At 40.5% G+C, this 12,989-nt stretch overlaps 1 protein-coding gene across 2 annotated transcripts; it reads left to right on the forward strand.

Annotated features, from left to right (window-relative positions):
* Positions 1 to 1,957: 1,957 nt before the first annotated feature.
* Positions 1,958 to 11,819, forward strand: LOC135481857 (uncharacterized). Of its 2 annotated transcripts, none has more exons than XM_064761598.1 (6): positions 1,958 to 2,034; positions 2,321 to 2,496; positions 3,410 to 3,757; positions 4,265 to 4,585; positions 6,111 to 6,179; positions 9,824 to 11,819. In XM_064761598.1, the coding sequence occupies exons 1-6, from the start codon at positions 1,970 to 1,972 to the stop codon at positions 9,910 to 9,912; spliced, it is 1,068 nt and encodes a 355-aa protein (XP_064617668.1). In that variant the 5' UTR covers positions 1,958 to 1,969; the 3' UTR covers positions 9,913 to 11,819. The 2 variants fall into 2 exon arrangements, with proteins under 2 accessions (XP_064617668.1, XP_064617669.1); XM_064761599.1 differs by having other exon boundaries at positions 1,984 to 2,034; positions 2,341 to 2,496.
* Positions 11,820 to 12,989: the final 1,170 nt, after the last annotated feature.

A 12,989-nucleotide genomic window follows, 5' to 3' on the forward strand; every position in this document is an offset into this window, starting at 1 on the left:
CAGCTGTAAGGTAAGAAGGGATGGATGGAAGGGGTTCGGTAAGGGATATAGCCAGAGGGGTGGGGCTGTGTATGTAGTAGGGGTAGGGAGAATGAAAACACATGTGTGGTATTTAAAGGGATACAGAGTCGACCCTGATTGGCTGACAGTGGAGATGCAGTTTCCTGGGCTAAATCTTGCTGTCTTGGTCACCTTTGAAATGGTGTACCTTACATGAAAAATTCAGCTAAGCCTAGGCATATTCAGGATTATTGGTCTAGATACAAGTTATTTTTTTTTTTTACTTATTTGGTTCGATATGCCTCCTAAGTGAAGACAGGGGTAAGTGTTGAAGTTTGAAATTGTCATGAGGAAGTAAGCGATTGGTCGAGATAGCAGTCATTCCCAACATGAATCATTTCTATATGGTGATTGCTCACTGAAACTATGACTAGAACGATATGTGGTAAAATTATGCTGCATGTCGCATGTACCACATGCGATGATACACTGACACCCTATCAGTCTAATATTTGGTTTGTGCAACGCCACAGTGATCACCTGTAGCGCACAGTGCGAAGATATCATTGGTACTCCATCGGTCTGATATTTGGACGCTCACACTTCATCGGTCTGATATTTGGACGCTCACACTTCATTGGTCAGATATTTGGACGCTCACACTCCATCGGTCTGATATTTGGACGCTCACACTGCATTGGTCTGATATTTGGACGCTCACACTCCATCGGTCTGATATTTGGACGCTCACACTCCATCGGTCTGATATTTGGACGCTCACACTGCATTGGTCTGATATTTGGACGCTCACACTCCATCGGTCTGATATTTGGACGCTCACACTCCATCAGTCTGATAATTGGACGCTGACACTACACCCATCTGATATTTGAACGTTTGACACTACACCAGTGTGATACTTGGACCCTGACGTTACACCGTCTGATATTTGGACACTGACACTACATCAGTCTGATATTTGGACGCTGACACTACACCCATCTGATATTTGAACGTTTGACACTAAACCAGTCTGATACTTGAACGCTGACATTACACCATCTGATATTTGGACAATGACACTACACCAGTAGGATATTGACATGTCACTTGTGACACAGTTATCTCGTGGTAAAGTCATATATCACTTTTAGTTGAGCAATGGGGAGAATTTCTACCTGCACCATCATATGCTTTGGTTCTGTTTGAGTGTGGCGGAATGTGTTTTCAGGTGACCGACATGGTAGAAATTACCGGCTACATTGCTGCATAATTTATGCGCAACTCATTTATAGCCTGGGAGAATACCGTGTATCATAAACTTTCGTGTTCACAAGAAATGTTTAGAATTCTTCAGACAATTTGGAGTTACTGTTTGGCATAAATGTGAATTGTATATGAGATTGGGAGTCACATTAGGGGGTCACATTAGGGGCTTTGTCCCGGTTGTCCCTGAGACGGTCACTGATGTCCAGCCTAAAATACAATACATATACTACGTGCCAAATGAAGACCATCCATCATAGATCACGTGGTTAGACGACAGTATTTCACAAGAGCCCAATCCTACCCAGGCTTATACATTTGCGGTAGTAGATGTAAAACTGATTTATTCCACTGTCAACAAAAGTACATGTGGGCCCCTAATGTCGCTGTCAGTCATGACATCCCTGTAAATACACCGCAGATACATATTAATAACTTACAAAAAAATTAGAAATATCACCGTTCTAATTCAAATATTTTAAAAGGTGACCCGGACTACTTTCATTTAAAAGTGTCTTGGGTGTACTGCGGCAATACAATCTTTATTAATAACATCGCCTGTACGTATTAGTCACCCCATGTCTGTTCCTTGCGTGGGCCCCTGCTCAGCATGCCATGTAAGGCACTTGAACGGTGACGTCACGCGTCTCTGTGGTCCTCAGTGCACGGCTCATCTGCGATTCAAAAATGACCGCGGCCTTACATGAGTTGTGATTACAGTTGTCCCAATCTGTCCACAGTTACTCATCGTCTGACCAAAGATATCAGGTAATCGGGTGCATAGGTGTCCCTCAGGTGCTAAACACCCCGGGATTTCTGTGGTATAACTTGTAATGATGTTGTTCAAAGTCAGTCTTATCGTCAGCACAGGTAAGAGAACTGTGGCTATAACCTATTTCACATAGACGTGTTCTACATAGATTAATGAAATATTGGCCTACTCCACGTCAGCGACAGTCTGGTATGTATGGAGATGTTTAAAGTTTACAGGATCATATACACTGTACATTTTTACAACACTAATAAATGTTATTTATTGCTGATCTATAAGCAGAATCATACACCTGTCATTAGGGGGCTTGACGACCGAAGACGCAGGTAACGCAGCAACCTTTGTACGGAACAAGGACACGGTATCGAATATGGACCTCTCGTGGGCTGGCCTCGCCATGGCGGTCTGTGTCACTCTCTGCGTCCAGCGGACACACGCCGAGATGTGCAGTGAGACAGGTAAACACGACCAGCTAATACAGACCAGACCAGTGTAGTCTCACCTAGAAGGGTACATAGCGACCGCTGCAGACGCTATAGGGGACAGTGATCATGTCGGTCACATACAACACTCAGGTCTATACATGTAGGCCTATTGGCAGATAGTCTCTATATTCAGCAGCATATATCTATTTTAACAAGGTCAACCGCTGTTTAATAGCGTTATTCTGCTCCTCAGTAAAGGGTTACTATCTGATCAACGTACACTCCCCCTATCCAATACCTGTACATGCTGAAGCCTCGTTTTTCTTACTGATAAAATAGGATTTCGCCACATCTATACCTTGTAGAGAAAGACATAATACGCACGTAGTGATCTAAAAGAAGATTTTATTGTGACTAAATATGTTGGCACTTTATTCTGCCACTACCAGCGACTAGATATGTATGTAACATAAAACCTGTTACTTAAGGGTTTTGAAAGAGGTGATCATGTAGTATACATGTACCCATACATGTATTAGCCACCGTGGCATTTTCTAATCTAACATCATGTTACAGGTAGAATAAACGAAGGTTGATGCTTAAGCTTTTTCCAGTTTTGTTTACATAGATTACTTCACAATGTTTGCCTTATTGTGGCAATTTAAAGCGTCCTTTAAACCCAAGTAAACCAAAATTTAAAGCAAAACTTAAAAACCAAATATCTTGTGTATGAAGTTACAGAAGTTGTGGCTTATGCAATTGAAAATCCCAGCTTCTTAGTACATGCATTTTACAAATAATACGTCAGAGGCGATTAAATGGGTCAAACCGTGTATTAGGCTTTGGTTGTACTGAAACCTCCTATCGATGGAATTTTTCTAGAGAAACCACGCGGTCGAGAAAAGAAGACCCGTATAGGTGATCGTTTTGTTGTTTGTGCTCTCAGATTCTGAAGCAGTGGCTGCTCGACAGATCGGGAAATATGGGGCGACTTTGGAAATTTCAGCAGAAGTTAATAGCCAAAATCCTTTCCTCTCTGTCTGGGACAGATACATTCCAGATCAAGACAATAGTATGGTTAAACAGCGTATCGTGGCCTATGCAGAAGAAAAAAATCAATGGCCGGTCAATGACTCAGCCAGAACATATGCAGCGACATTCAGCCGTGAGGCCAACAAAGCTTCTTACAGCCTTTCCTTTCGGAAACTTACATGTTACGACAGAGGGGAGTACCGGTGCACATTCACAACTCTAACCGGTACCTGTGTGACCAAGTTCATTGTTAACATTACAGGTAAGTCGACATATCGCCGAGAGTTTCAGAAACCCTCACTAAACATTCAGGGGAGAAACCCTCGGTAAGATCTTATTGGGTATTGTTGCCTAACCACACAATGGACTAAAAATGAACTTCACTGACAAAATTATTCAAAGAACACACTAGTTCTTTATTGGCTTTAAACTTTTTTTGATGGGAGACTTTCTCATATTTCAGAATACAGTCTGCGGCAAACTTCCCCCTTCATATTTACGCCCTACATACATTTAATCTCTACTAATGTTTCTCGTGTAAGTTGCGTGGCAAAATCGATTTCACAATGAAAAGAACAACGCCTTGTTACTGCTTCGTGTCACTTATTAACGTGAAACGAAGCGTTAAACTTGAAACGAATAATTAAACTAGAAACAAACTATTAAACTCCCGTGGCTGTAATACACGTACATAGTGCTACACTCCTGTGGGCGTAGAGAGATATGTCAGTCAATGAGATATAAGAGGAATTGCTGTGTGTTTTTCTAGCGGACCCGTACGCACCATTGCTGAGGAACGACTCAATCCGTGGAGACGTCGGCAGTACAGTCAATGTGCTCTGCGAGGCTAATGTCGGCTATCCCGCGGGCGAAATCTGGTGGTATTACTACCCAGCCGATGGCTCCAATGCTTACAGATTGACCACCGACAAACCAGATATGAGCAGCGCCGGGGATTGCCGATTTTACGCCAAATCAACGCTGACGATGACGCTGAAAACGGAAGATCACGCCGCCACAATCCGTTGTTCACCAAGATCAAGCAGTGGCTTACTCAAGGACTTTGCCGAAGCTAAGGTTATCGTGAATGGTAATAATTATCATAGTCACAATTCTTATTATTGTTATGCTGACATACATAATGGCAATATCAGCAACTTAATGTTGTGGATAACATGGAAAAACTTTAAGATCTTTAACAAGCTTAGAAATTGTGAATATTGTGAACTTACCCAGCTAACTCGCAAACTAGAGTTGGATTCTTAAATACTCGAAAGTTTTAATCGTATACGTTTCAAGTATGACGCCCGTCTAAGTAGCACAATTCTTCAGAGTGAGAGGTTGTGGAAGCTTGCAACTTTTCAGCTGTGTTCTGTCAATACATGGCTGGAGAGTTTCGCACAAGAAGAACTTTAAGCAATGTGTTAAGAGATGATGAATTCTGGTCTGATTTTGCAGTGCCGTCCATGATGATCTGATAGGCCAACTATAAATCTCTGCACGCAGTGGTGCGTTTCCTGGTTATTATATATACAGAGAAAAAGGATATAGGAAACAGCTATGACAGAAAAATATATTAAACATTCTACAGACTTTTAGAAGCCTGGAAAATGAAGTTCCCTATTAGGGATATTGCACTGACGGAGTAGCCATGTTGTAAAAGCTCTTATGAACTTGGCCAGTGAGCAGCGCTGGAAGCGTCATGTGAAAATTGGCGGCCAAGTAAAAAGAAAAAAAACAAACAAACAAAACAAAAAAAAAACTATTAGCTCTCGATTGTCAGTGTGTTTTTTATAGTGGATAGACAAATGTCGATGCAATAAATTAGGTTTTAAGGTTGATTTAAGTGTTAAACTGGTGCATTTTGGACCACACATTTATAAGCAGATAACTGAGAGCGGCTGCCCGTGTCACAATGCGTACATGTTGGACAGGATACTGCTTTAACTTGTCAGGGTGAGCTTTCCAAAATCTGAATGAAAGAGTCTATTATAGATCATAACGTTCTGCTATGATTGGTAAAGCCCCTGATGTCGATAAAGCCTGCTAGGGGTAATGCTTACACCCAATGCATGACGAGAAAGAGCAGGGCTGCTAAAACACGACTCCTGTGTGCACGAACATCGCCCTGAGCGAGCGCGATGTTAAAAGAAACATCGGCCCTTTGAACACGGAACATAGCTGATACCTTTTGTTTGAGTACCAAGCTTTGTTTGTATTTTCTCACTGTCATATTGTTTTATACCGATGGTACGGGAGAGCTCCTAGGTTCTGTGACGTCACTCTATATAGCTGTAACAAGGCAAATTGGTGTCACCAAATGAGTGGCTAGGTGTTGACGATTGTTTGCTATTTATTTTGTTGATGTGCCGTGTAGAATTTTAAACATATTTTTAGAACATTTCTGGAATACTACTTTATTAAGTATTTCAGATTTAGTGGCTGAATTTATGTTTACTTGAACATTATTTACCTTACAGACAAACTAAATCTCATGAGCTTGTACGCTATCAACTTCTTCAGCCTGGCTTTCTCTTAACGATTCATCTCTACATTATGCTTCAGTGCTACATCTCTGAACATATCGGTAATGTAAATTTAATGAATTGTTTTAGGCCTTGAGATAACGACGGAACCGACACCGAAGCCATGTCTCGGCTCGTTGTGCTCTTCTGTGGGAAAGGGTAAGTATGTGTAAATAAAGCCATCACCAAAACATAAATATTGTAAGCGGATGAAAATAACCCTACAAACCTCTACCGAAAAGTCATGTGTGTTACCTCCCTTCGTCTCTATTTCGCATGGTGAATAATTAAGCCCCATCCAGACTACCCCCGTCCCCCCTTCCCACTCCCCCAGTCAGCACACCCATCTGTTTGGACTTGGTTTGGGTGTGGGTTTGACCATGGGAAAATACGCGGTTTCCACGTGGAACGCAGTTGGGCATGTTTACATGTTTTACTTGTTATGGAAAATGAATGTATCATAAATGTCACAACTTTTAAAATAAAGTTTGGAGCAAAAACTACGAACACTTTTATTTTACATCATATTGTATGATACGGGCTCTGGGTGGGCTAACATAGTCCGAATTCGCGCGTCCACATTCGAACGCACGCCAGTTTCGTTAACTCCGTTGGAGTTCAGAGTGATATTTTGAGCTGAAGCGGGATTACCTGTTTTAACCACTGCGTCGAGTGTTGTGAATTTGTGCTGACGAAATACTCGCAGGACCATAAACGTGACCTGTTTGCCAGGTAGAGAGAGCAGCAACGTGGTGTTCACAACAACAACATTTGATCTCTATCTGTATAGGCTTGCGGAGTTAAGCTTGGTAAGTACCGTCAGCAACGAATGTCACTACATGTTATCTTATAATGTCTATGTAGGCTAACATTTATTTGGCTCCCGATGAATATACCAGATCAGTCAGCAACCTGTGGATTGTCGTGGGTTTCCCCCGGACTCTGCCCAGTTTTCTCCCACCGTAACGCTGGTCGGTGTCGTGTAAGTGAAATATTCTTGATAACGGAACCGGCCCCGATAGCACAGTTGGTAAAGCGCCCTCTTAAGACCTTAAAAGAAGTTGTAACTTCCTCGCTTGGCGTTCAGCATGAAGTGAATAGTGCAACAACAGCACTCGATAAAAGAGCTGTGAAAGTCCGTCCTGCAACAAGGAGGCACATTACATGCACTCTGGGGATTCCTTCGTCGTCATGTGACTGAAAAAGTTTTAAGCGCCAAGCACTCGCACTTGCACTGGCACTCTTGACTACAACGTGAAACACATATCAAGTAAATAAATTCTATACTCCAATTCCTCTACAACGTGAAACACATATCAAGTAAATAAATTCTATACTCCAATTCCTCTACAACGTGAAACACATATCAAATAAATAAATTCTATACTCCAATTCCTCCACAACGTGAAACACATATCAAATAAATAAATTCTATACTCCAATTCCTCTACAACGTGAAACACATATCAAATAAATTAATTCTATACTCCAATTCCTCTTCAAAGTGAAACACATATCAAATAAATAAATTCTACACTCCAATTCCTCTTCAACGTGAAACACATATCAGATAAATAAATTCTATACTCCAATTCCTCTACAACGTGAAACACATATCAAGTAAATAAATTCTATACTCCAATTCCTCTTCAACGTGAAACACATATCAAATAAATAAATTCTATACTCCAATTCCTCTTCAACGTGAAACACGATATCAAATAAATAAATTCTATACTCCAATTCCTCTTCAACGTGAAACATATATCAAATAAATAAATTCTATACTCCAATTCCTCTACAACGTGAAACATATATCAAGTAAATAGATTCTATACTCTAATTCCTCAAACATTTTGTGTATGAAAGAACAATTTCAGTTGATTCATGAAATGTTTTTTTTATTTTAGTTTTGAATCAACAACCTAGGTTGGATTGACAATTTTTGGCCAAAAAATGAACAGTATCAATTTGAGTTCTTATGTTAATATCCAATCATTTTACTTAACTTGTTTGTTTTGGTGTTTTTTAAGTGTTTAGATGCTTTCTGTAAGTTTAATTTAACTGGATTGCCATCTTCATTTCATCAATTTTTATTCAATAATTTTTCTGCATCCAGTTGAATAAGGAGGAAAACAATGTCATGTAGGCCTATATAATGCACTTAGCCCATCTTTATCACTATTATTTTACAGTGGAACGTTCTAGGAGACGTTGGGGGAAGGGCCATAGACGGATGTACAAAAAGAGCAGTGAGCCACACTGTCGCAACAAATTTGTGTGTTAATCTAAACATTTGCGGCAGAAAAATGGAGAGAAGCATTAGAGCCAACAAATCCTGTTCAAGTTTTGTACAGTAAAAAAGGTATTTGATTCTTCGCTTTTTAATATATGCAAGTCTGTCCTAACAGCTGTAATAAGTGCCTACCTTGTATTTGGTTCATTGATTTAATTGTAGGAACTAAACATTAAGCCCTCGTTGATATGAAAAGAAGCAAACAGGACATGTAAATCTGATCATATAACTCAGTTTTAAGTCCGCAAAGATAGCAAAGAGAAAAAAAAACAAGGAATTGTGTAAGCAAGTTGTTATTACAATTTAAGTTTGTTTTTAGATAAATACAACAAGCCAGAAATCTTACATAAGATGTTTTTAACTTTTGTCATTCGTTGTTATTGCAGGATTAATAAAGAAGAATCTGTAGACTGTACCAAACTAATCATTGGAATGGCAGTGTCAAAATGGCTTATATGCGGACAAGATTGAGATGGAAACAGCAAAATGTTTGGAAAAGCAGACATTCAGTTGACGCACCTAGCCATTGGTTTAACTGGGGGTCTCAAGGCTCCTCTTTCAAATATAGTGCATTACTATCGCAAATGTTAGGTGGGAAATTTGAATTTTAAATAAAAACGTTTTTTATATGTAACTGTGGAAGTTTGGTTTATTTATTGGTTTGATTTCTGTATGTTCTGGTACGACATTTTCCGATTATCATAGAAATATTAAGTATCGTTGATGCAGGTTTCTTAAGTGTCAATACAGTTTTGTCTATCTCGCCAATAGGGAACTTGATTTCTAAGAACGGATTTATAGTTAATGTTAAGAGTTAGAATTGGGTTATTGTATGTACAGATATATAGGTTCTTCTGTAATTATTCCTCCGTGATACGGATTAAATATGCCAATGTTGTGAAATATGGCCAATTCATTCATTCCGGTGATAATTATTTTGGCCCCCTCGACTATCTACATTACAGCTGCATGCATAATTCAAACTTGCTACAAGTTGGTGGAAATAGTGCCAGTGTTGGGTTAAAATTTGTTCATACATTCATGGTAGGAAGCTTACACAAAACCTTGGTCATAACCTTGCTCTCCATATACAGCCACACGAGGCCCATTTTCAGCCAGTATGAGACCTACATACACCCTTCATGGGATCCACCAACAGCCCAAGCTCACCAATGCGGTCGTTGTGAGTTTAAGTCCAGCTCCTGCTGGCTTCTTCTCCGGCCGTACGTGGGAAGGTCCTTCAGCAACCTGCGGATGGTCCGTGGGTTTCCATCGGGCTCTGCCCGCTTTCCCCCTTTCCGCCCACCATAATGCTGGCCGCCGTCAAGATGGAAATTTTGGATAGTCTGGACGGGGCTTAAAGTAGGCATTCGAGAAAAGCGAAGGTAAGCGTATAGTTTTTCCTGAGGATTGAAAGTGTCTACACAACCACAATTTTGGGAATAGATACCAATGAAGGTGCTCAAGTATTTGATGGTTATCTCAACCCAGTTAATTTGCCTTCCAGGTGTGGAAACACAGGTGAGGATATGGCCTTGTGGTTTAGCTCTCTTCCTGCTGCTGTCGCAGGGCATCCGGATCTACTTGCTAACGTAGCCCGCAATCCCGCGGACCGTGCTCTTGATGTGTCAGTCTGATTGCGAGATCTCACACCACAAGATGTTTTAATGAAATAAGACATCCTTGAAGATTTTAACAATCAGTTTTATGTGTTCCTAGAGATGGCTTACAGTGATACTTGATGTTTTCGGCACTGCATGCTGACCTGGTGAAATATGAAAACCAGTTCAGGTGCAGTAAGCAACATTCAGGTGATAAAGCACCGCTACACTTCAGTTCCTGTTTACGCTTCCCCCTATAGTAGAGCAGATATGAGAAGAAAAGAGAAGGGGCCATGTAACTGAAGAAAGGAACTACCAGCTGACAGATCGTTGTAGGATGTTTGATGAGCACGTGGTGTTTACCCGCTTTGGGCTTTGACTGACTGTTGAAATGTCATAATGTGAGTACAAACTGAAAAGCTACAAATGTGAACACAAATTGAAAAGGTACATAAATCCACTATCGTATATAAAACACACCAGGCGGGTTTCGAGGTTAGTAGAGAAACTTTGCCAATTGTATAATTTAAGCACTTGAAGTCCTCGCAAGCTATATTAGTTAATACACCAGTTTATGCCCAAGCCGTGTACCGCTTAAAGTTACCTGTTTTATGTACATCGTATTCCTGATTATCAGAATATTGCTTACTTCTATACAGGTAACATTCTACTCAAGGAAAGATAATATTTCAGGGTTTTTTCAAGATATAACGATTACTTGTTGAAGTTATGAGTTAATCACGAGTTTGCTTTATAGTTATAATAATGTTGTAATAATGGATGGCGTTAGCTGTATGGTAATATGCCATCATTAATGTGTTTGAATGTGTTTGTGATCCTTGGACCATTGCATTTGACTGTGCACACTCATCGTCTTGGACCATTCCACTTGGTTGTGCACACTCATCGCCTTGGACCATTTCATTTGATATTGCACACTCATTCCCTTGGACCATTGCATTTGATTGTGCACACTCATCGCCTTGGACCATTCCATTTGGTTGTGCACACTCATCGCCTTGGACCATTCCATTTGATTGTGCGCACTCATCACCTTGGACCATTCCATTTGGTTGTGCACACTCATCGTCTTGGACCATTCCATTTGATTGTGCACACTCATCGCCTTGGACCATTGCATTTGATTGTGCCCACTCATCGCCTTGGACCATTCCATTTGGTTGTGCACACTCAACGCCATGGACCATTCCATTTGGTTGTGCACACTCAACGCCTTTGACCATTCCATTTGGTTGTGCACACTCATTGCCTTGGACCATTCCATTTGGTTGTGCACACTCATTGCCTTGGATCATTCCATTTGGTTGTGCACACTCATTGCCTTGGACCATGCCATTTGGTTATGCACACTCATCGACATGGACCATTCCATTTGGTTGTGCACACTCATCGCCTCGGACCATTTCATTTGGTTGTGCACACGAATTGCCTTGGACCATTCCATTTGGTTGTGCACACTTATCGCCTTGGACCATTCCATTTGATTGTGCATACTCAGCGCCTTTGACCATTCCATTTGGTTGTGCACACTCATCGCCATGGAACTGTATTGTAGTAGTAAACTACGGGTTGACGATCAGTCCAACAACTGAAGACAATGAATAACAATATTTCCATCCGTAGCCCATCCGTGACTCGGAAATGTATTATACCGCCTTTGCCAGTTGTTGATTTCTATACAGACGGCGCGGCTTTGTGGAATTTATAGCGAGATCAAAATGTATATAATGTTATGTCCAGAATACCATTTTTATCGTACACCCTAGCTAATTATAAATCAGTTATTTTGTAAATTATTCACATTATGACGTTTCATGCTAAGATTATTTTTGGTAGTTATTGATGTTAATGAGATCCTAGTGTAAAATTACATTTCAAATAAAATGAAGTGTTATATTTTTATGAAAGGGTTGCGATCTTTATTTACCTCTTTTCATTTTGCTGACCGGGGTTGGCCTGCAGTAAAATGGTAGAACATTAAGCATTTAACTGTTGAAAATGGACAGCTGCCGACAACACAGGTCAACACATGTCCTAATGTGCATATATCGGGTTGGCATAAAAAATGGGCCGTACTTTGATGCTGCACTGCTGCATTATCCTTTGTTCAAACCCCTTCAAACTTTAAGCATTCAGATCGCATTATTTTTTTAATATACTGACCAATTTTCAAGGTCATAGCTTGAATAGTCTGCATACAGGGTTAAAATGAAAACATAGCTTCAAAAAAGCACGTTCCGGTGACCCACATTGCATCACCTGTCAGATGTCATGAGTAGAGCGCCTGCTGCACCTGCGTGTGACACGCGTCAATCAAGTGTCGCCTGGAAAAAATGTCGGGCTTAATTGTTAGAAAACCCTTCTGCCAGATAGGCACAAGTTTTGCTGAATCAAAATGGTTTTCCATGCGGGGGCACAAGGAATTGGTCACCTTTTCAAGTAAAACAAGGTAGAACATCATTTTGAAATGTTCGTAACAAGCGTATTTTGATGTTGGTCCCGTTAACAGAAATCTTAAAGGATGAATTTGAAATTTGGTCTGCATACTAAGGACACAACGGCTTTCGAGTGTGTGTATTTGTAGAAGCTGACGTCAGAGGGTTTCGGAGGTATTGAGTGTCAAAGTACGGCCCATTTTTTTATGTCCACTCGATATATGTGTAATCTTGAAGCAGAGGCATTCGTACGATGATAACCGCACAGCCCCTAAGCCGATTAGATTACAGGAAAAATAACCGCCAACAACATACGTTGGGTACCATTATGAGAAACGCTCTTGATTCTGTGATGGCAACACGCAATTTTAACTGTAGGTGGAAATAGTATAGTCCAAGGCCATTGGAATCACGCGTTCGACTTCAAATTGAGGAGCCATGAGCAAGGGATTATGCGGGAAACTTTGATAACGACTTGTATGCAGAATTTTCGTACACACATAAAGTGCAAATCAAAGCATGATCTGGAATATTCTTAGTAAGTACAGCAAAAAACCCAATCAGTTCACTACAGTATCACTTTTAGGATGACAATGTACATAACGATATCTGCGTA

Source organism: Liolophura sinensis, chromosome 1 (assembly GCF_032854445.1).
Source record: "Liolophura sinensis isolate JHLJ2023 chromosome 1, CUHK_Ljap_v2, whole genome shotgun sequence".
In the NCBI taxonomy this organism is placed as follows: Eukaryota; Metazoa; Mollusca; class Polyplacophora; order Chitonida; family Chitonidae; genus Liolophura; species Liolophura sinensis.